The sequence below is a fragment of the Canis lupus genome, chromosome 19 (assembly GCF_003254725.2).
Source record: "Canis lupus dingo isolate Sandy chromosome 19, ASM325472v2, whole genome shotgun sequence".
Taxonomy (NCBI): domain Eukaryota; kingdom Metazoa; phylum Chordata; class Mammalia; order Carnivora; family Canidae; genus Canis; species Canis lupus.
This window is the reverse complement of record NC_064261.1, coordinates 1,232,547-1,257,483: the sequence shown is the minus strand read 5'-3', so window position 1 is coordinate 1,257,483 and position 24,937 is coordinate 1,232,547. Positions and strand designations below refer to the sequence as shown.

General features: G+C 41.9%; 1 protein-coding gene and 1 long non-coding RNA gene across 16 annotated transcripts in view; one reads left to right on the top strand and one right to left on the bottom strand.

Annotated features, from left to right (window-relative positions):
• Positions 1 to 24,937, bottom strand: part of INPP4B (inositol polyphosphate-4-phosphatase type II B) — a 707,387-nt gene that overhangs the window by 196,071 nt on the left and 486,379 nt on the right. For 14 of the 15 annotated variants that reach the window (XM_035702054.2, XM_025462335.3, XM_049097162.1 and 11 more), the window contains one exon: positions 5,844 to 5,955. In XM_035702054.2, the coding sequence (XP_035557947.1) occupies positions 5,844 to 5,955 (112 nt within the window). Of the gene's footprint in view, positions 1 to 5,843; positions 5,956 to 18,172; positions 18,455 to 24,937 lie in introns of those variants that run through there. The other variant, XM_025462342.3, reaches the window with a different exon arrangement.
• On the top strand, positions 18,569 to 22,904 carry LOC112669323 (uncharacterized). The gene is made up of 3 exons (XR_007403810.1): positions 18,569 to 18,690; positions 19,447 to 19,557; positions 21,492 to 22,904. It is a non-coding gene; the product is annotated as an uncharacterized LOC112669323 (long non-coding RNA).

The window sequence follows — 24,937 nt, the reverse complement described above, 5'->3', positions numbered from 1 at the left end:
CCCCCCGTCCCCGCTGGAGACGCGGCCACCGCCCACCGCCGAGGACAGGACGGCGCGGCTCTCGAGCGCTTTTAGAAGAAACACAAATGATCTAAACGTTGATGGAGGGGTCATTTCTGTGTGTGTATAGCCCGCTCCTGGCCCCCCATGGTAAACACTCATCACATTACTCAGGGATTTAAAAAAAATTTTTTTTTAAATTTTTTTCATTAAGCCTGATCTTTTATTCTTAAGCGGTGATGGGTTGCGGTCTTTTTTTTTTTTTTTAATCTAAATTCAATTAATTAACACACAATGTATAATTAGTTTCAGAGGTAGAGTCAGTGATTCATCAGCTGCATATCATACCCAGTGCTTGTGACGTCACAGCACCCGGTTACCCCGTCCCCCCGCCCCTCCAGCGACCCTCACTTTATTTCCTAGAATTAAGAGTCTCTTATGCTTTGTTTCCCTCTTTGATTTCATCTTGTTTTATTTTTTTTCCTCTCTTCCACTATGATCCTCTGTTTTGTTTCTTAAATTCCATATACGGGCCTCCCGGGGGGGAGGGAGGCTCAGCGGCCCTTCAGCCCAGGCCATGACCCCGGGGTCCCGGGATCAAGTCCTGCTTCTCCCTCTGCCTGGGTCTCTGCCTCTCTCTCTCTGTGTCTCATGAATAAATAAATAACCTCTTTACAAAAAATTCCACATACGAGTGAGATCACATGATAACTGTCTTTCTCTGGTTGACTGATTTTGCTTAGCATAATACCCGCTGGTTCCATCCAGGAAATTTTCTGATAGGGAAAAATGTGTTCTCGTAATTTCTTTAGTGCTTCCACCGAGGTTCTACTCTACCAAAAGAATGAATAGCTGCAAACAGCTCTTAAAACCTGATGCTGTCTAAATCATTTTCCCGACCAAATGAGAACCCACAGGTGAGCCCTTCCTTTAATCCACAGGTATTCGGAAAATGCACTTCCCAAATCATTTGGGCAATGAGCAGTGATGCTTGGACATACTTAAAATTCCTTATTTCTCTTATTTCCAATATTTCCTCTGCTCTTTTCAGTCCATATAGGGCTGTTAAAATAACCTTTCATAAACTTTATATTCCTCATCCCGGTGTTCTGCTCTAAAATGGATAATGGCCATTTACTGCCCAATCAAATCCAATATTCTCAGATGGGTGTTCAAATCCTTTCACGATCTGTCCCTGCTATCCTTCCACACGATAAGTAGGAGGGTAGCTTTGAGCCATCCTCCTTTCCAAGAAAGGACTGTCCTCTACAATATACAGAAATGGTTTAGATTAAACCTGGTTAATAAGGAAGTCCATGATTCACAGGGATCGGGCTCTCATCTTGAAGACCTGCTTGTCTACACGGAGGGAGCCCTGCCTTTTCACAATCAAAGTCAACTGTTTTCCAACAGAAAATCCATTATTAACATCCATTATCCACTATCCAATAATAGCATCCATTATTTTACCAAATGGATACAGAAATAGAACTTTCATACACTTGTATCTCCCATCTCACTGAAAGGCAGACATTCAGGATAATTTTAACCCAATAATATTCTTATTTTGCAACTTTACTGCATCTTAAAACTTTACCACTCACAATGCTTTCAAGATTTAAATCCACGGAATAAAAACCGAAGATATCTGATAAACATATATTAAATTAATGCATATTTTTTATCTTTGGACTCAGTAATTATTTTCTTACATTGTTTCCTGAGTGTACTGTGTCACTATTTCAATTGAGTTCTGAAGCCAGGAACCATATTTCTTATTTCCTCAGCCTATTTTATTTATTTATTATTTACCATATTTCTTCAGCCTATTTTATTTATTTATTTGCCATATTTCTTATTTCCTCAGCCTATTTTATTTATTTATTTATTTACCATATTTCTTATTTCCTCAGCCTATTTTATTTATTTATTTATTTGCCATATTTCTTATTTCCTCAGCCTATTTATTTATTTATTTATTTATTTATTTTTTGCAGTTGACCCCAGAGTCATTTTTACACTGTGCTAGATCCTACAGAGAAAGCAAAGGTTAAAATGATTTGGAATCATTAAGCACAGGCTTAAGGGGGCTCCGGCTCCGTATACTGTTTATTGCTACCATCATGAAGGCTATTTGCAGGGTTATATGCCCTTATACCTGGTGTGTTCTCGGTGTAACCATTTGTGATTCTGAACTGGAGTAGCAAACACCACGTGCCGAGGCGCCGTAAGCCTACTGATTTTGACGAGCGCTTTAAAAAACGTCATCTGACGGTAAGTGTGACCAAGAAGAAGAAACATAAGAGAAGAATGAGATGCATGAAGTACGCGTGATGGCGGATAGCGAGACGGATGAAGGACAAAAAAAGGAGAAAGGAGACAGAAAATTTCCGGTAGACGTCGCGGTTTTGGATACTGGGAGAGAAGGCAGGTGAGAAGGTGACATTTTGCAAATAGACCGGAAGGAAGCGAGGGCCTGGAGCACACGGTTACCTGCGGAAAACGCTACAAAGGCAGACTGAAAAGCGAAGCAAAGGGCCGGACGTGGAAACGCACCTGGAATGTTAAACGGACGGACAAGAAGGTTGCGATGCCGGATGAAGGTGAGCAAAGAGTGGGCCACGGGGGCCAACACTCGCAGGGCTTTACGTGGGTCACTGGAAGGGTTCGGTGCACACTTTTAGGGAGCGGAGAAGCCACCGGAGGAATGACATGGTCCCTGTTACGTTTTAATAAGCGCCCCGCTGAGAACAGACTATGATGATGGGGGTGGCGGGAAGGCGGCAGGAGGGACATTTAAGAGACGGCTATAAAAACGTCCGTGAAGTCCTAGGAGGGACGGGCCCACAGGTCACCGGGGTCTGGATATATTTATAAAGTCAGGACTTGCTGACACTCCCTGGGAGTGAAAGAGGAAGAAATGAGCCTAAAATGACTCCAAAGATTAAAAAAAAAAATTAAAAAAGACCGGATACCTAATGCAACGTTTCACCTACGCGGCACGCTCTGTGAGACGTCCACGTCACGGTTTCTTTCGTGAATCTTTCTTTCTCCAGCTGTGTGACTTCAGCGCTGTCTCTTCCGTCACTGTGTCGGAGCACATACTGAATAAAACTTCGAGCCGGGGATGCCTGGGGGGCTCGGTCCCTTGGGCGTCGACTCGTGGTTTCCATTCAGGCCGTGACCTCAGCGTCGTGGGATCAGGCCCTGTGATGGGCTCCGCGCTCAGCAGGAGTCTGCTGGCGATCCTCTCCCTCTCCCTCTGCCTTCCCCCCATTCACTTGCCCCTCTTGCTCTCGCTCTCATAAACAAATAGACATGTACGTAAAGACATAAATAAATAAAATATTTTAAAAATGCAGTATTTTATATCAGGGATATTGTCATGAGCTGGATTGTGTTCCTCGAAATTCATTACGTGGAAGCCCCAACACCCGACGGGACGGGATCTGGAGACAGCTTTTGTGGAGGTGATTCAAGTCCAGTGTGATAAGGGTGGGGGGCTCTAACCCAATGTGATAAGGGTTGGGGGCTCTAACCCAATGTGATAAAGGTGGGGGGCTCTAACCCAATGTGATAAGGGTTGGGGGCTCTAACCCAATGTGATAAGGGTGGGGGGCTCTAACCCAATGTGATAAGGGTGGGGGGCTCTAACCCAATGTGATAAGGTTGGGGGGCTCTAACCCAATGTGATAAGGGTTGGGGGCTCTAACCCAATGTGATAAGGGTGGGGGGCTCTAAGCTAATGTGATAAGGGTGGGGGCTCTAACCCAATGTGATAAGGTTGGGGGTTCTAACCCAATGTGATAAGGGTGGAGCTCTAACCCAATGTGATATGGGTGGGGCTCTAACTCAATGTGATAAGGGTGGGGGCTCTAACCCAATGTGATAAGGTTGGGGGTTCTAACCCAATGTGATAAGGGTGGGGCTCTAACCCAATGTGATATGGGTGGGGCTCTAACCCAATGTGATAAGGGTTGGGGGCTCTAACCCAATGTGATAAGGGTGGGGCTCTAACCCAATGTGATAAAGGTGGGGGGCTCTAACCCAATGTGATAAGGGTGGGGGGCTCTAACCCAATGTGATAAGGGTGGGGGGCTCTAACCCAATGTGATATGGGTGGGGCTCTAACCCAATGTGATAAGGGTGGGGCTCTAACCCAATGTGATAAGGGTGGAGCTCTAACCCTATCGGGCTGCTGTCCTTGTGGGAAGAGGAGGAGACAGCAGAGCTCAGTTGCTGTGCCAAGGGAAGGCCACGGGAGGACATGGCGCGGAGGCAGCACTACGTGGGGCTCTGGAGGGGCACAGCCCTGGGCTTCAAGTTCTCCATTTAGGAAGAGTCTGATTCAACGGGCACAACCTCGTAATAGCAACACAGTAAGGGGCGGCGGGGGGAGCTCTGAGGAGCACAGAGAGCGGCCGGGAAGAGATCTGCAGCCAGCAAGGGAGGCCTCCTCTGCAACGGGAGGCGTTCCTGCCAGTGGTGTCCTACTCCCGGCCTCAGTCCCCCACCGGGCCCCCAGGTCTGGCCTCCTTGATCCTGATGGAAGCTTCCATGAGGTGGTGACCGCTATGCACTATATACAGAACCACAAAGGAAACACGACTAAAGGAAGGGACCCCGTCGGTGGGGCCCAGAGGCACGGATCTCAAGACGACCCGCTGCCCCCACGACAGCCCGTGCATTTCCAGGCAACCCGATTCAGACTCTGGGCCTCCCTGGAACATGTTCATGATCTCCAGCAGCCTGTGAGGGGGAGAAGAACCAGGATCGGCCCAGCTGATAAGGCCCTTGCCTATTCCGGGGCAAAAACAATATTCTTTTTTTTTTTTTTTTTTTTTTTTTTTTTTAATGTTAAGATTCCCCCAAGGATTTCTTCTTTTTTTTTTTTTCTCTTGTAAATTTATTTTTTATTGGTGTTCAATTTGCCAACATATAGAATAACACCCAGCACCCATCCCATCAAGTGCCCCCCTCAGTGCCGGTCACCCAGTCACCCCCATTCTTTTGAAGGGTGGTCCTGGCTTTCTTTTGCAAAATCTTTGTTGTGTTAGAGAACCCCCGTCTCCCATGAAGATGCCTCCTAGCACCGCAGATCAAGCATGCTCCACTGAGCCGGGAAGGAAGTCGCCAAAGGCCGTATCATCAGAAGACGCACATTTATGATAAGCAGGGATATATATGGCGGAAATAGAGAATCTTCCCAGATATAAATAGGCAATTGCATTCCTAAGACAGGAATTTCGATTCATACTTAGGTCGCTTCTCTTTGTCAGAGAAAAGAAGGTAAAAATCGCAGACACACATTGCTACGCACGGGGCCTCCATCCTCAGCCTCGGGGGCCGCTGCACTTGCGGCAGGTGCGGCCCCTCCTCCAAGGCCCCACGCTGTCCCCGCTCCTCTCCCTGAAATGTCACCGGGCAAGAACATTACCAAATCTCTTCACCTTCACATATAAACGGGATCTAAACTCACAGGCCGTGTGTCTCTAAAGAGGGTTTGGAGAGTGAAGTGGCGACTTTGGGCAATAGCCTTCCCAGAACCTTCCGTGCGTCTCACGTGGGGTTAATCAGGGCAGAACACAGCAGTGAAGGACGCTAGTGCTCCACGTGGGAGCCAGGGCCAAGAGGAAGGTGCTCCTGAGGGCCGCGTGGCTTTGCACACCTCCGTGCACAGAGGCCCGGCTCCGGGGGTTCCCACGGCCCTCCAGTGCACGGCTGGTTTCCCATTTTGCTTTTGAACGGTGAGATTTCATGCCACACAGAGGTGTTGGTGGTTCAGGCCTCGGGCAAAACCGATCATTTCCGACATCATCTGTGCATCGAGCTGAGGGACCTACCTTTTGTCCCTGCACGTCTGTCGTGACGTGGTCAGCTTCCCCATCCTCAATCTCCCCCATCTTCACGACACTGACTTCTATGGTGCCAACAACTTTGCCACCATCTGAAGTCCTGCAACCAAAAAACAAATGAAATGGAAAGGTAAGAATCCTCTCTCTCCTTAACAGAAGCCCACACGCGCACGTTCCTGGAGACCGCAGGTTGAGCTATTCACCTTCCTTGCTGCTCCATGAAACGAATCTAGTCTGAAAACATTCAAACCTGTTAATAGGGTTGCTGTTATTTTTTATTAGAAAAGAAAGCCAAGTGGGGGTTTACGAGGCAGGTGCACGGAGGGTCGAAGCTGCTTGAGGACGGTGGGGCCTCCGGGCCCTGAGCGCGGACGCGGCCCCGACTGCGCGGGGCGCACCTGCTGCTGCAGCTACAGCTGCACAGGACAGGAGAGGGGACGCAGCCCTACAGTCCTGCCTGTCGAGGCCACAGGCCACAGACGCGATCCAGCACCTTCCCCAGCACCGTTGTGTAAGAGATGAGGTTAAGGGAGGCTCCGCTGGCGAAGGCGGGAAAGTTAGGGCCACGCGGAGCCCGAATCGACGGCTGACCTGCTCCAGTACCGGCCTTTCCCTGGTCAGATCGGGAATCAGAGATTCAAAAAGATGGGGAGGCTCGTCTAAGGTCACGAGGTGTCAGAACCAGAATTCCAGGATTCTATCTTCTTCCTATTTCTGCTGGTCATCGATAAACCCTTCTCTAGGGATCCCTGGGTGGCGCAGCGGTTTGGAGCCTGCCTTTGGCCCAGGGCGCGATCCTGGAGACCCGGGATCGAATCCCACATCGGGCTCCCGGTGCATGGAGCCTGCTTCTCCCTCTGCCTGTGTCTCTGCCTCTCTCTCTCTCTCTTTCTCTCTCTCTGTGACTATCATAAATAAATAAAAATTAAAAAAAAATAAAATAAACCCTTCTCTATTTAATGATGATGATGATTTTATCATGAAAATTTCCATCATCATTATCGTCGTCAACATACGAATTTCCTGCTTCACAATAATGAAGGATAAGGACAAAATGAATAACTACCCTCCTTTAAGATTCTCTAATTTCTTTTCCCGGGCAAGAAAATATACAGAATAAATGGTGTCACTGTCACATGGGAACTGTGACACAAATGACATTTTGCCCTTGAAACTCATTTTGAGAATAAAAAAAAAAATCTCATTTTGAGAATAGGTAAGCAAGCCACCCCCCAGGCATGACATTTTGCCATGACTTCTTCCCAGGTCTAACTAATACTAGAGATGCGATGCTTCATTTTCTTCCATCATGTCTTTCCCTGAAATTTGTTTTTAATTTTAATTGGGATACAAATGGTGTCTTTCTTTCAGCCAATTCCTTCTAAATGTCAGTATTTTATCAAAGATGTCAGGAAAGGGGATTAGGAAAATTTGTATAGTTTACCAAAATACCAATTAAAATAATGAATACGTTAGGTGAAAAGGAAACTCAATTATGTTACTAAATCATGGCAAGTTTCAAAATATAAAAATATAAAAAAATAAAATATATAAAATATAAAAAGAATAAATTAAAACATACCTTTTGAATTCAATGCTTTTAAAGAAATTGAAATAGGAGCATTCTGGTGACATCTGCACACCTAACGTCATAATGTAATAACATAAAAATCGTGAACACAGAAAAAGAAAGTGATTTACTTGTTAAGTAGCATATTATGATTTCTTATCAGAATATGAACTAAAATGCTTTTTGGTGACTTTCAAATCAGTGGAAATCATCACACTGATTCAATTATTTGCAATTAGTATAGAGACTTTTAAATATTCTTCACAAAGAAGATGTGTATATAGAGGACACTTTAATCCGTGATTTTGCAAAAAACGGCATTAGCTTCAATTCTGGGGTAATTAAAAAAAATTCATTATTCCATTTTCCCGCTGGAAAAAGACATAATGACTTTTCATAAATCATGTAGTGACTTACTCTGTACACTCTTCAGTACCCAATAAAGAGCTCAATAGGAGCTCTCCTAGTTTTTTCCAGACATTTGCAGGTTCTCCTCCCCCCTTGCTGATGACCTCTAACAATTTCGATCCCTTTTTCTTCTCCCAGGAGCTGCTTACAGATCCCTGCTTGCACCATCGAGCCAGGCTCATTCCCAGGGATGCAAAGCTCAGGCCTGACTTTCTAAGCGCTCTCACTGCCTAAACCCAAAGAACGGCATGATGATCTGAAACAGGGGCGGACCCACGGCCTGTCCCGGGCCCGGGGAGAACCAGCCTGTGGCTGGCGGTTAAGGCGGGTGCCGCGCCTCGGGGCCACCTGCCCCTGAGTGACAGGCAAACACCTTAAGGGACGTAACGCCCGAGAAGCTTCCTTTGTAAATGGAGATGAGCGTCCCATTGTCTGGGCGGTGGGCTTGGCCCCAAGTCCTACAGGAGGCGCAGGGCTACGGTGGTGACAGTCCCAGCGGCGACACCGATGCGCCGCACTGTCCTGCGGGTGGCGCAGGCCACTGCGACCGCATCTGGGACCGCGGTGGGGACGGCGCCCTAAGAGACACAGGCTCCCAGCAGCCGGGCGCCCAGTCCCGGGATCGAGCCCCCCACGGGCCCTGCTCCCCCGGGAGCCGCTTCTCCCTCTACCTCTGCCTCTGCCGGCCTCTCCCTCTCTCCTCTGTCAACTGAATACATGAAATCTTAAAAAAAGAGAGAGAGAGAGAGAGAGAGAGAGAGAGAGAGATAGAAAGAGAAAAGAAAAAAAAGAAAAAAGGAAAAAAAGAAAAGAAAAAAAGAAGAAAAAAGAAAAGAAAAAAGAAAAAACCCACAATTATCTGCCTATTTTTTAAAATAACTTTAATGCCCTAAGGGTTTCCTACTTCACTTTATCTCCTATAGGCCTCCACTTAGTCCCAGAGCAGAAACAAAGCAAGCAGAGCTTGCTTCATCTAGTGATGCTAGAATGATTCTAGAACCTTTTTTTCTTTTTCCCCAAACCATTTCGGATAGCAAGTTCTGACTACTTTAAAGCATCTCCCTTCATCTGAGACTTGTGGGAGATAAAATGGGGAATCCAGGTTATAAACTAAAGAGCTAAAAAAATAAAAATTAAAAAAAAAATAAACTAAAGAGCTGAATCGAAGATGCCCAAAAGCGTGGTTCCTCCTCCCAGTCAATGAACTGGAACGTAAAATGCAGGAGCTTTTTTTTTCCTAATTTATCCTGCAACAACTTAACACACACAAAGTATGGATATTCAACACGTCTCTTCAATCAGGAGAGTCACGATCGAAGCATCATGTTTCCAAAGGCTGTTCCAAAGGCGATTTCCCACAGATTTAGAAAAAATTCATTCTTCAATTCTTAATTATGCTTTCAATTTATCGCCCGTTAGGTTCGGGAGGCTAGTAATAAATGCTTAGGCATTATTCAACACCAAAATTATACCAGATTTTATCTAGTGGAAATCATCACCTCTGCATGGAAGATATAGGGAAGAGACGTCTGGGCCAGGGAATCAAGAAATCGAAGCACTGGGGATCCCTGGGTGGCTCCATGGTTTGGCGCCTGCTTTCGGCCCAGGGTGCAATCCTGGAGTCCCGGGATCGAGTCCAGTGTCTGGCTCCCGGCATGGAGCCTGCTTCTCCCTCTGCCTGTGTCTCTGCCTCTCTCTCTCTCTCTCTCTCTCTCTCTCTCTTTCTCTCCCTCTCCCTCTCCCTCTCATAAATAAATAAAAATAAATCTTAAAAAAAAAAAAGAAATCCAAGCACTACTTCCAGGTCAGCCACTAACTAGCTATGTGACCAGGGATATATCACTCTAGACCTCTGCATTTCACTTTCCTTTGCTGGAAAACAAAGAGTTGCTCCCAAATAGCTATTCCCTAATATCAGCACTCACGTCCAGCGCTCTAGTCGCTCTTGTGAGTCTATCACATGATTCTATCATAGACACCACAGGCCATCACGCCCTGATAGAGCCTTGGAAAACATCTCGGGGGCACCCTGGCCTCCCCTCACCCCCTACCTTCCTAAACCAAACAGGCCTCATGCACGCCAACCCAGAGAAGCAACTGAACACTTAGGGTCCAATAAAAGGGTTTTTTTCTTATAATAGCCAATGCACCCTCATATATTTTAACTGCCATTATGGCACAGCATCGTGGCATTCGTACAAGGAAACAAATTTGAGCGAACCCAGAAACAAAAGCGATCTTTACACACTTTCCTAGCAATTTATACGGCAATAAGAATAGGCTACAGTAATAAATAACTATCTCAGTCTACGTGAACAACCACCACAAAAAAAAAAAAAAAAAAAAAAAAAAAATTATGCCATTTCAGCCACTTGGCAGATCATTACCACTGTTTAATGCAGAAAGCTGCAAGAGAAGTAAAAGATGAATAGTTCACGGCCGATACAGTGTTTTGATCACGACATGGAAGTTCCTAGTTAAACCCAGCAAATGCAGTCGTGCCCTTCTCCATGGTTCTGCTTCTCACCGCTCCACCTTCTGAGGTCTCCGTTACCTGTGATCAACAGATGATCCTCCTTCTGAGGATCACATCATTGGAAAGTCAACCGTAGCCTAATGCAACGTCACATCTCCTCTGCCATTCTCCTCCCTTCATCTCATCATAGGGGCCTTTTATCATCTCACATCATCGCAAGAAGACGGGTAAGTACAGTAAGCTATTTTGAGCGAGAGAAAGACCACCTTCACGTAGCTTCTACATGATATATTGTTATAATTGTTCTATTTTATTATGGTTGTTGATCTTTTTTTTATAAATTAAACCTTTCCATAGGCAGGTATGAATAGGAAAACCACATGGTGTATATAGGATTTGATACTATTTTCCACTGAGGGTCTTGGAATGTATTCCTTGTGAATAAGAGGGGGGAAATACTTTACACTTAAATATTTAACCTTGCCAGCAAATTGGAAGACGAAGAAGTTTGTCTTTGTTGGAAGACAGAGACGACAACGATTTTCAGCAACACAGATCCATGCTTCCTTCTCACTCAGATCTGCAGCATGCAGAGTAGATTAGTGACGACGGTTCTTCAAAATCTGCCTGTGAAATAACTGCCCTAATGGTTTCTAATGAAATATCCAATCTCATCTGCTGCAACATACGAACATGTTTAGAGGACTGAATGAAAGGAGCTGTAAGACAGTCTTTTAACAAAGGACAATTTATGGGCACCCGGGTGGCTCAGCGGTTGAGCACCTGCCTTCGGCTCTGGGTGTGACCCCAGGGGTCCCGGAATCGAGTCTCACATCGGGCTCCCCGCAGGGAGCCTGCTTCTCCCTCTGCCTGTGTCTCTGCCTCTTTCTGTGTGTCTCTCATGAATAAATGAAAATTTTGTAAAAGGGCAATTTAATGACCCTCTTCTTCACCATCTACTATATCATCCTTACTGGGAAAAGAAAACGAAAAAGGAAAAAAAAAAAGCTCTGGAAATGTTAAACAGCAACATGTAAATAACTCCTCTGTTCTGAAAATGCCACAGAGATGCAAACCAACAAATGACTCTGTAAACATCCAGGGAGAAACCATCATTAGCACTGTCAGTTTTTGTGAATATAAAGTAGTCCTGGTGCTGTGCACGGGAATCTTCAGCTGTGAGACATGCCTTGCATTTAAACTGTCTAGACATGTACCTGGGAAATACAAATCTCACCCAGACAGGAAAATAAACAGAGGCCATAAGTAAACAAATGGAGCTAGTGAGTGAGTGAGTGCACCCTGACGATCTTTCTGGTGAATACATTTACCCAGCGAAGCTAGATTTACTTAGGGCTCAAAGAAGTGAGAGTCCCATTAAGTATGTATGACTAAGCACACCTCTATTCTGGCTGAAATTCATAAATGTCAGAAGCCATAGAATACTTTCAAACTCATACTCAAATAAAACTTTCAGTAGTTCTTCGCATTAGAGCTTACACACTCCGAGTTTTAGTCCCTGATTTTCTCCTCTATGCTCATTAGGAGCTCTTCTTTGGAAAGTCCACCCGTTATTAGGATTCTACTATCCCTTTTCTATGAGGAGCTATCATTCTAGATTCCCTAATCTGCCCTCATTTCCTGATCTAGAACTCCGAATCACTTTTGCCCTGATGTTTTACATTCTGTAAGCTTGAAACTTAACTCTTCCTCAAGCTCCAACTCACTCACATCCAGCGCATATCATCGTCTAAAGACCCCAACCAAGGAATATTCCATCTCTACCTCCGCCTTGCCCCAGCCTTCCAGTGAGTCACTAAACCCTGCTGACTGGTCCTCCACAATGTCCCTTCACAATGGCAACATCCCAAGGAGTGCTGTCATCTATCTTTCGTTACGATTGAGGAACCCACTTCCACTTTCCAGGAACCTTTTCTTCTATTTCATCCATGTCAGTTTTTCTTCTTTTTTTTAAATTCTTTTTTCAGGTTTTCTTCTTAAAGTGCACCTGCTACTGATTATTTTCTTTTCTCTGTTAAAAGTCCCTAGACATTGTCCAATGTCTACCCAGAGAGGCTGAAGGACAGCCTGTCTTTCAAAGCCTTCTGTCAGAATTTGCCAAGGGTTTCAGGCAGCTCAGTATTTTTCATTTGAACTGATCCATGCCATCTCACATACCGTTACACAGTGGAGTACGGTTTAGTGAAACATGCAGTGAACTTTGAGTAACAAAGTCCCTGGTTGGTTACTCTACAGCTAACAGCAATGTGACTGTGAGCAGGCAATGCAGCACCCAGAAAGACGTCCCGGCTATAAAATAGGAATATACTAAATCACCTTACTTATCTCACAAGATTGATGTGACTAAAAAGAAAAGATCTTCAGTGTAAGTATAAGAATGCTTTAACGTATGGCGATGACCACTATAGTTATACAGTCTGGGCTGTGAAGCTTCGAGAGCACATCACAAATATGTTGACTATCAGTTTTCAGACTAATTGGTTAGTAGAGTCTTCTTTACTGCTAAAAATAGTACTATTCAAATGTAAATATCCCAATACAAATAAGTTAAAGCACATCTTTCCCTCCTCATGTTTATATTACCTACCTATCTCTCTATCTATCATCTATCTATCTATCTATCTATCTATCTATCTATCTATCTATCTATCTTAATGTTAGTTGTATTTGGAAACGTAGATTCAATGTTAACATGAAGTATAAACTATCTCTTTAAATTTAAGGCATACCTAGTAAGCAAGGTGATAAAACAAGATTGACATCTTGTAAATACATAGGCAACCAAAATTACATTAAAATTAACAGGATGCCATGATCTGCCCATTGGTACATAGAGTGTTGCAGGTAAGAGAGAGGAAGCACGCTCTACCCTTCTGTATCCTAAAGCTGGACAGATGCACAGAGCAGCTATTTGATGAATCAAAGGAAATAGCACCAGGCATATTGGGGTAGATCAGAATTTTAAATGCCACTGAACCAGCAGTGAGTTCACCATTTTCCCTTTCTAGTAGCTCCCGATCCAGCCTCAATGGAGCCCCAAGCCTAGACGCGGCCAGTGGTGTAAACAGGGAGGGCTCCAGGAGAAGGCCCCAAAATTCAGGCACAAAGAACAGAGAAAGGATTTCCCAACATTCAGAAGAATTGGGAAATAACTTTTCTTCTTTCCACTTTCTCATGTCCCAGCCCCCAAATCATCCAGTGGTAGCAGCAGTAAAAGTGGCAACAAGGAGGAACCACAGGAGCCTAAAACTATGAAGGAGGGCAAGTCTCCTCTCTATTGGAATTAAGACCCAAAGGGTGTAGGGTGAATCCCTTTACTTTATTTCTCTCTGTTCTTCTGCTTCTTGGCCCCAGAAGAGGGTGCAGTTGCAAAGCAGAAAGAAGAAAATAAAACCCCAGCTTTCTGGCTGGAACATCTAAAACCAAAGCCACGGGAAACAGGAACGTGCCAGGGAGAGTGTGAAGAGGAAGGAGCTCAAGAAAGGGACTTCTTAATGTTGTTCATAAACATCTGGCCTCACCTCAAGCTGTGCGTGCACAGATCAAAATAGCATATCAGAGACTTTAAGAAAGAATTTATGTGCTAGACCGCCTCCCAGGCCCCAGGCTGTCACCTGGGTGACAAAGATGAAGGACAGGTCCTAATGAAAAAATAAAAGCTTTGTAAATATGAGTGATATTGAAACTACTGTACAAGGCTTCACAGACATAATTTCGCAACTCACAAATATCTAGCAATGAACAACTGGAAACTGAAAGTTTCAAAAATCGTTATCATTTATGGTAGATCCAAACAAAGGGCAAAAATGTGTAAGATCTATATGCTGAAAACTATAAGTGCTGATGGAAAAAACCAAAGGTTTAAATAAATGGTGAGACATGTGGTGTTCATGTATTGGAAGACTCAACTTTATAGAGATGTCAGTTCTCCCCAAACTGATCATAGACTGAACACAATACTAATCAAAATACCAGCAAGATTTTTTTTAAATATTGATAAACTAATTCAAAAAGTTATAAGGGCAAAGAAATAGAATAGCCAGGGTAATTTTAAGAAAGAACAAAAATGGAGGATTTGCTGATTTTAGGACTTACTGTAAATCTACAGTAATCAAAACCGTGTGGTGGTGTTGAAAGGGTAGATATATTGATAAATGAAACAGAATACAGAAGCAACATGATCAAATTTTTTTTTTTTACAAAGTTACAGTCAATTCAATGGAAAAAGAGTAAGTAGTCCTTTCAACAAATGATATTGAAACAATTAGACACCCATTTGGGGAAAAAATGATCCTTTGCTTAGACTTCACAACTGAAACAAAAGTTAATAAAAAAATAAGATCTTAAAAAAAAAGACAAGTTATTGACTAGAAGAAAACATTGGCAAATTATGTATTTCACAAAGAATGTGCTTCCAATACAGAGTCCTCAAAATTCAACAACAAAAAACCAGCCTATTTAATAAATGGGCAATGTTGAACCAACATGTCTCAAAAGGGGATATACAGATAGCAAATAAACCATGGAAAATTTTGTGATTTCATTGGTAACGAGGGAAGTGAAAATTAAAAGCCTGATGGGATGGCGCTATGTATCTCAACATGGCTGATGAGGGTGCAGAACCACTGAGATTCTCATATGTTGCTGGTGAGAAAAATAGTATTTTGGGTTTTATACAGCTTAATACACACTTACCATAGAAGCTAGAAATTCCAATCATAACTATTTACCCTAAAGAATTGAAAATTTAGGGTCACAGAAAAACCTACATATGAATATTTTGCCAGGTCCATTCATTCATAATCACCCCAAATTAGAAAACACCAAAATGTCCTTTAATTTTTTTAAAGGTTTTATTTATTTATTTGACAGAGACCAAGAGTAGAGAGATCACAGAGGAAGAAGGGGAAGCAGACTCCCCACTGAGCAGGGAGCCCAATGTGGAGCTGGATCCCAGGATCCTGAGGTCATGACCCGAGCCAAAGGCAGACGCCTAACCAACTGAGCCACCCAGGCCAGCAGTGTTTACACCACTGGCCACCTCTAGGCTTGGGGCTCTATTGAGTCCAGATCGGGAGCTACCAGAAGGGGAAAATGGTGTGAATGGTTAAACCAACTGTGATACAGCCATACTATGGAATAGTACTTAGGAATTTAAAAAAACAGACTTTTGATATACACAACTTGCATGAATTTCAAAGGCATCAGACTGAGTGAATGAGGCCAGTCTCAAAAGGATATGTTCTCTATGATGTCATTTATATATCCTTCTGAAAAAGAAAAGGCTATGGTGATAGAGAACATAGTGGCCTCAGGGCTTGGCATGGGTGGAGGCATGAATGAAAGGGGCAGCAGGAGGGAGCTTCTCTGTGGTGAGAGAACAGTTCTGTTTCCTGATTACGATGGTGGTTACAAGAATCTACACGTGTTGCTAGAACTGTACAACAACAAAAAGTCCATTTTAATGTACGTTAATTTACAAAATAGAATAAATGAGAAAGGACATAGCCATTTTCTCCGATAATGAATTAATAGCAAATAAAAACATCCATTTAGTCTGGGAATACAGAATCCAAATTATTAAAAGGTCATCCTTTTCCACATGAATGAAATCTCTTAATTTCTGACAACATTGATTTGAAATGGCTGAGTCAAAGTGTCAATTTATCCCATGCTCTACACTTCCAAGATATCTGCTAACATAGAGTGTCCTAGGAGAGAGAAAAGATTCACATGAACCATGGGGAATATCTCATCAGACTGGAGAGGAAGGTGCTCCTGCAGGAAACTCACTGACTTCCCAAGGCAATGACTCCAATTCATGGGATAAACCTCTTGTTTAAAATTACTCATCTTTAAAATAAATAAATAAATAAATAAATAAATAAATAAATAAATAAATAAATAAATAAAATAGAATAGAATAGAATTACTCATATTTAGACCTACAAAAGAGAAACTATGGCTAAGGCTTTTTGTTAGGTCAATTGATTTTATTATATTTATTCATATGAATTTTTATTTTGAGTAAGAGAGAGAAAGAAGATTGAGAGGAAAAGAGCACCAATTAAGCAGAGATTATTGGAAGAGAAAGGAAAGTAGGGAGAAAGAAACCATAGGAGGTTATGCTTAAATTGCTGGGGAAATGACTTAATGCAGACATTTCTTTAAAGCCATGCATACACATACCCATACACTTTTAAGATTATTTTTTTAAAAAGAGTGAGTTATTTATTTATTTATTTATTTATTTATTCATTCATTCATTCATTCATTCATTTGGAGAGAAAGAGAGAGCACAAGCAGGGGGAGGGTCCAAGGAGAGGGAGAAGCAGACTCCCTGCTGAGCAGGGAGCCTCATGTGAGGCTCCATCCCAGGACCCAGACATCATGACCTGAGCAGAAGGCAGCTGCTTAACTGACTGAGCCACCCAGGGGCCCCAAGACCATTTTTTCTTACTAAAATTAGATACGCTTCTGGAGCAGAAACTCTTTGTAAGAATGGTTTGTAAATATCACTAAGCCAATCAAAATATTCTAAGACATTTTAAAAACATTCCAAAGATAACAGGCACGGAGAATTAAAGCAAATGATTATTAAATAGTTAGTATTAAATACTAGTGATGGGTCAATATCCAATCCTCAGATTTTGAATTATATATATTTTTATCAGAATTGTGCTTTTGGGTTTATGTCAGTTTCTTAATGGTAGGAAACAGTGGTAAGAGATTTATTTTTTTTAAAGCTAGCATTAAAAATGTTATACAGTATATGGTCAAAGTTTTACAGTGTATAAACATAATTTTAGAGTATAATGTATTTCAAACCTATGTAGTAAGAAATTCACTCAGCTTTAAATTGCACAATGGGGCATGCACTCTGAAACCAAGCAATTCTTAGTGTCTATATTTTTAAGCTTAATGGCATTTGGATTTGCTTTACATTCTTCTGTTATTAAGCTATAAAATTCTGTGGTTTTAAAAATATTTTTTCTTTTTTTTCTCCTTTAATATGACAATATTTTAAACCAAAAACTCTTTAAAAAGAAGGCCAAAAAAAAAAAAAAAAGGCCAAAAACCAGAATATATTAATTCATTCACAAACATTTATTAAGGGCCTACTATGTTGTAAGCATTATTCCATGCATAAGGACAGCTGCAACAGAGAACAAAACCAAAATCCCTAACTCATGGAATTTAGACTCTCATGGTAAACAAATAAATGAGACATCAGAAAATGATAAATGCCACAAAGAAAAAATTAAGCAGGATACAAAGGTGGATGAGCACTGAGTTGGGACTACTACTTTGTATTTGGTGGTTGGGAAGGGCCTATCTAATACAATGTCATTGGAACAAACACCTGAGGCAAGGAAGGAAGGAAGCCATAGATCTTTCTTGGGGGGAAATCTTTTCAAGCAGAAGAAACAGATGGCCCAAAGGCCTGGGAACCTGGTGGTCCCCATTTTCAAGGAAGAACAAAGACACCAATGTGGCTAAAGCTGGGTAGGGTAGAAAAAGAGCAGAAGATGACTAAGGAAGAGAGGAATGCATTCCTTTTATATCGCAGCATAACAAATGACCACAAACTTACAGTTTCTATAAATATGAAGTCTGGGCCATGTCCTCAACTCAGGGTCTCTTGAGAATGAAATCAAGCTGTAGGCTGTGCTGCATTCTCATGCCTCATGGAAACTAAGTAAGAATCCACCTCCTATCTCACTCAAGTTGTTGGAAGAATTTATTTCCTTGTGGCTGAATGACTGAGGTCCCCATTTTCTTGCTAGTTATCAGCTGAGATCACTGACACTCACCCCCTAAAGGTCACCCTTGGGGTCTTACCAGGTAGCGGCCCTCTCCATAGATGGTTCACAAGAGGGCAGTTTGCTTTTTCAAGGTCAGTGGAGAACCTCTGTCTCTAGTCTGCTGAGATGGTATCTTAGACAAGGTTATCCCAGCTACTAGGTATAATGACTGGAGAGATCATCCCATCAGCTTTGGCATATGGGGTAACTATCCTATCATATTCAAAGGTCCCGCCCACACTCAGGGAAAAAGTATTATGTACAGCAAGTACACCAGGGAGGTAGGACCCTTAGGGGACATCTTTGCATTCCGCCTACCACAAGCAATGGTGAATGACATCGTCTAGAGCTCCACAGGCCACTCTAAGAACTTTGCCTCTATGAGTGAGGTGGCGGATTGAAAGAAGATTCTGAACTGACATTAAGTTTTAAAGTGAGAATCTGGGCTGCCGTGCAGAGAACAGACTACAGGGAAGCAAAGAGAGAAGCTTGGAAGTGAGTTAGAAGAAATTAGGATGAAGTTGAGACACATCAGATTCTATTTCTATTCTGAAGGTAGAATGAACTAGATTTTGTGATTGGCTGCATATAAAGAATAAGAGAAAGAAGAATCAGAGACTAGAGACTAGGGCATGAACAATGGGAAGGGCGGAATTGCAACGTCTTGAGATGGGAAGACTGAAGATAAATAGGATTGTAGGGGAAGGAGTAAGCAGCAAACAGGAATGAGAAGTTCAGTTTTGAACATTTTAAGTGTGAGACATTTATTTAAAAGTCAAGTAAAGGGGCTCCTGGGTGGCTCAGTGGTTCAGCATCTGCCTTAGGCTCAGGGCGTGATCTTGGGTTCCTGGGATCGAGTCCCACATTGGGCTCCCTGCATGGAGCCTGCTTCTCCCTCTGCCTGGGTCTCTTCCTCTCTCTCTGTATCTTCAAGAATAAACAAATATAATTTTAAAAAAGTAATAAAGGTCAAGTAAAGACATCAGGTGGATGGATATGGGAGTCCTGGAGTTCAAGGGATCAGTCAAGGAATAGAGATAAAAATATGAGGAACTGATGGACCATCAGAATATTGATGATATCAAAAGCTTTGAAACTGGGTGGGAGTGAATGAATGAAAAGTGAAAGGTTTATATCTAGCTTCAGATACAGGATATCTCAAAGTTTAGAATTCGGGGTGATGAGAAGCAACATGCAAAAGAAATAGAGTAGTAGCCAGCACCCTAATGGTAGGAAGAAAAAAAGTTTAATACCTCAACTAAAGAAACTAAACTAAATCTTTAAATCTTCTCAACTAAATCTCAACTGAAGAATGTGTTTGAAGGAGACAGTGATCCCGTGCAGGTGTGCTGAGGAGAGGACCACTGAGAGCTCTCCATTGGATTTAGCAACATGGAGGTGATCATGACAAGAGCTGTTTAGGTAAAGTGATAGCAATGAAATCCTCGTGAGCATGGATTCAGGAGAATGAGAGCAGGCAAAGTGGGGACAGCTCTTGAAATGGTTCTTCTATACAGAAGAGTAGGGAAATGAGCATGAATTAGAAGATGTGGGAGCCTGGGTGGCATTTTTCATGCTAACAGACATGATCTAGTAGAGAGGGAATAATGTAGGACGCAAGAGTAAAAGGGGATAATGTTCTTAGATAGATGAGGAGAGATGGAATCTAAAACACTAGCGGAGGGATTGACTTTAGACATGAAGCAGAATTTATCCGTAATAGCGGGAAGGCATGCGGAGTGCATGTCGGTAGGTTGGTAAATACAGCGTGGGAAATTGTCAAATTCCTCTTCTCAATGAAACAGAAACCAGATAAATCAGCTGAGAATGAGGAAGAGGGAGATATTGTGGAGGTTCTGGGAACAAGGAGGTGTACAGTAACGGTGCACAACAGTGGGAGAGCAAATGGACCAGGGAAACCGAGAACTAGCCAACAGTAGCGGGGAGTTAGGAACCGAACGAAATCTGTGAGCACAGTAGTCAGGTTATCCTGGCTGGCTCAACTGCAGGGAGGCATGTATGCAGTAGGTGAAGAAAAGGTTGAATTCGTCCATTTGTTGTTGTTGTAGCTTTTATTTTTATCTATCATCTATCATCTATTATCTATTTATCATCTATTATCTATCATCTATCATTATCTATTATCTATAATCTATCCATGTAATCATCTATCATCTATTATCTATCTACCTCTCATCTATCTACCATATATCATCTATTATCTATTTATCATCTATTATCTATCATCTATCATTATCTATCATCTATCTATTATCTATTTATCATCTATCTATCTACCTATTATCTATCATCTATTATCTATCATGTTATCTATCTACCTTTCATCTATCTACCATATATCATCTATTATCTATTTATCATCTATCATCTATTATCTATCATCTATCTATTATCTATTTATCATCTATTATGTATCATCTATTATGTATCATCTATTATCTATCATCTATCTATCATCTATTATCTATCTACTTATTATCTATCATCTATCATCTATTATCTATCATCTGTTATCTATCTACCTATCATCTACCATATATCATCTATTACCTATTTATCATCTACCTATTATCTATCATCTATCATCTATCATCTGTTATCTATCTACCTATCATCTATTTACCATATATCATCTATTATCTATCATCTATCTATTATCTATTTATCATCTATTATCTATCATCTATTATCTATCATCTATCTATTATCTATTTATTATCTATCTATCATCTATTTATCTATCTATCTATCTATCTATCTATCCATCCAACTATCTTTCCTTATTTTACCCAGGGAGTATAGTAACTGAAGAGAGACCCAGGAGTTGAGGCTATATGTAAGGGAATTGTTTGGTGATTCCTAAGTGATGGACCATGCAACCTCATGGATAAGGAAAGAAGAGTGTATAGGGGAGAACGGGTCATGAAGGGTACAGACATGACTTTAGGATCAATGAACAACTACAAGGAGTATGTTGGCACGATATGAGATGGAAAACAGAAAATAGAGTACTTTAAGATTCCGGAGGCGTGGGATGGATGACAAGATGTAGGAGATGACCAAGAGAGCGGGTTGCTAAAGTAGGGCAGAGAAAAGCCTGAGAGGCCCAGGAACTGAAAAGATAATTTATGCAGCTATTAAATCACCAGATGTATGAGAGGAGTTGTGCTCCTCTCACAAGGACAAACAGTGGATTACAAGTTGAGATCCTCATGAAATGAGGGCAGTACCACCTTTAGGTGACCCTAGTAAGGCAAGGAATCCAGTGATGTGTCTGAGGCCATGAGCCTCAAACCAAGGGAGTTTTCACAAGGTTTATTCATTTATTCATGCAGGTGTGAAGGGCAGCCATCTGCGGGGCTGCGAGAGAGAGCGCCAGCTTCCAGTTAAGTGAAAAGACCTGGCTGAGGACGGGGATGGGGCTGAGGAGGGACCTCGGGTATCAGGGAAGATTTGGGGAGCAGATGGATGGCCTTAGGGCCAGAGTAAGGAGTGGACAGACAGGTAAAATAATCGGTGGCATGTGGGCCAAGGATGATCTGGGAATGGCGGCTTCTGCACGGTCAGGAGGAGTAATGGTTACTGCCACTATAAGGAAACTCACTTTAGCTAGGGCAGCACTCATTTTAAAATGTTACAAAGACCTGACATTTCCCATTTTCTGACTTTATTTTGTTCTGCTATGTCGTCTTAACCCTGCCTTCCTAAATGATCCGGTAATTATTTTAGAGGTCAAAATGCAACTGAGTCACAGGTAAAGCAGTCTAGATAGAACAGTGAACATTCCTACAGAATGTTTTTTTTTGTTGTTAAAAGAGAGAAAAGTAATTCAATCAAAGTTCAAGACACCGCTACGAGGAGATGGCACACTGCTTTCATTAATGCTAAATAGATTTTGAAGATGTATTTGAATGGATCAAATGTACTGCAACAGTTTTTCAACATAAAGCACATGAGAAAGCCATTTACTGTTTCTCCAAATACCACTCTTTTAAAATACCATTCTAAAATTTCTGATTATAAAACAGCTTACCTACTGGTGATTAAAAGGTCTTTATCCTCTCTCTAAAAAAGAATCCATAGAAGGATAAGAATGGGTTTTGGCAGGAAGTAGAAAGACAGTAAAAGATAAAGGTCACAAGATTAAAATTTTCAATTCAAGAGCAATGGCTATATATCCTTTTGCAAATTTTTGAGAACTGAAGTGTTGAAGCGTATGTTCCAAATAAATGTTTTCTCACTTTAAATGACCCTGGATGCAGCTATTTTCTATCTCTCTCTCTCTCTCTTTTTTTTTTTTTTTCTGGATAAATTCCTCAGAACTCAGAATTAGGATTGAATAAAATCATAGTATGTTTAGAGCAGAAAATAACTACCGTCCAATTCGTTCTGCAGAAACTGAAGCCGGAGAGGCCGACAGGCTCAAGACCACCTCACGCGTCAGCAGCGGTGCTGGGGTTGGTCCCTAAGCTGCAGAAATCAGAAGGCCATTCTGATTTTTTAAAAATCTGCTTCTAGGGGATCCCTGGGCGGCTCAGTGGTTTAGCACCTCCCTTTGGCCCAGGGCGTGATCCTGGAGTCCCGGGACGGAGTTCCGCGTCGGGCTCCCTGCGTGGAGCCTGCTTCTCCCTCTGCCTGGGTCTCTGCCTCTCTCTCTCTCTCTCTCTCTCTCTCTCTATGCCTATCATGAATAAATAAATAAAATCTTTAAATAAATAAATAAATAAATAAATAAATAAATAAATAAATAAATATCTGCTTCTGAAAACTAAAAGATAAAATGGTGGTGACTTGTTATTCGCTGCTTGTCAAAGCATTTATCATTCTTATCTGAAAAATCCTCATAAAATTGTGGTTTAGTTTAGTCCTGACCAGCCTGCTCCTGAGCTCCGAGCCAACTTGTCGCCTGCACCGTGTGATCTTCCCTCTGAGCAAGAGACCTCGGGGGACGGTTCTCTCTCTTCTTCTAAACTTTGCTCTAAGACTGGCTTCTACCCTAGAGCAGCATGAACTCTCCTGTGGTTCTTGTCCATGTCTGGAGTTACTTTCTTCACCAAGGGAGAAGACTGTTTCTTGTTGGCAGCACCATCTCCTTCCATTACGTAACACACATAATCTGGAACATTCCGATTGATGACACCCTTCCCAGGTACTTCTGCGCTGAACTGAATTTCTCACTTTCTGAATCATAACCAGAGCCTCATATACTATGAGGGACAGAACGGCTTCTTCCCACAGCTCCCTCCTGAACCCCTGGAATTGTATTTCCGGAGGGCAGTTGTGGTATGGACCGCACCCAAACACAAAATGCCTGCACATAACCAAATCCTAGGAACAAATGCAAAAATAAACAAGTGGGACTACTACAGATTAAAAAAGCTTCTGCACAGCAAAAGAAACTATCAAAACAATGGGGGATAATATTTTCAAATCATATATCTACTAAAGGATTAATATCCAAAATAAAGAACTTACATAATTCAGTGGCAAAAAACAATCCAATTAAAAAATCCAAATAAAAAAAGAGCATATAAATAGATATTTTTTCAAAGAAGACATGCAGATGCTCACATATACATGGAAAGATGCCCAACATCATTAATCATCAGAGAAATGCAAATCAAAACCACAATGAGATATCGCCTCACACCTGTTAGGACGGCTATTCCCAGAAAGGTAAGAAATAACAAATATTGGAGACAATGTGGATAAAAGGGAACCTTTGTGCACTGTTGATGGGAATGTAAATTGGTACAACCACTATGGAAAGCAGTATGGAAACTCCTCAAAAAATTAAAATATAACTACCATGTGATCCAACAATCCTACTTCTGGGTATTTATCAAAGAAAATGAAAACACTAACTGGAAAAGATATGTTCACTACAGCATTATTTATAATAGCCAAGATATGGAAGCAACCTAAGTATCTACTGATGGATGAATGGGTAAGGAAATCATGGTATGTATGTGTGCATGTACGTGTGTTTCTGTGTGTTTAGGTGTATGTGTACACACCTAAACATTCAGCCATGAAAGAGAATGAAATCTTGCCATTGGTGACAATACGGATGGACCTCAAGGCATTATGCTAAGTGAAACAAGCCCAACAAAGACAAATACTATATGACCTCTCCTATATATGGCGCCCAATATACACAGAGAACAGACTGGTAGTGGTGGAGTCTGGGGGAGGGGTGGTGGGAGGAATGGGTGAAGTGTCTTTTTTGCTTGAGTTTAAATAAATTGAATAATAATAATTAAAATAATAATAATAATAATTTGGAGGCTCATGACTATAAGCCACACAGACTGCTACAGCCCTTTGTGTTACAGGCACAAGCAAGGTGACCAATGATATCTCCATCCATTACACAAACCGTTATAATATATTTAATTTATCCGGATGACTAAGCATCCCAAACATAGTAAAAATAGTTTTACTCTCTTGCCTTCTTCTTTCACTTGCTATTTCCTGAGGTAGGTCTTATTCTTAACTGCTTTTCTGAAAATCCTATCCCACAGAACAGAGACCCGTGTATGTGTGGCTCATCAGAGACCTACAGCAACGGAGGGAACTTTTATGATTTAATTCATACTGGTAACAGCAGGAAAACACAGTTGACGAGATAAGAACGTGATTTGAAAGTCTATTCCAAAGACTCTATCAGAGTCGTAATAGTGACTCTTTGTTTTAGTCTGTAAGCCTGCCATAAAGTACAGTCTTCTGTGTGGCTTAACCGACAGAAATTTATTTTCTAACAGTTATAGAGGCTGGAAGC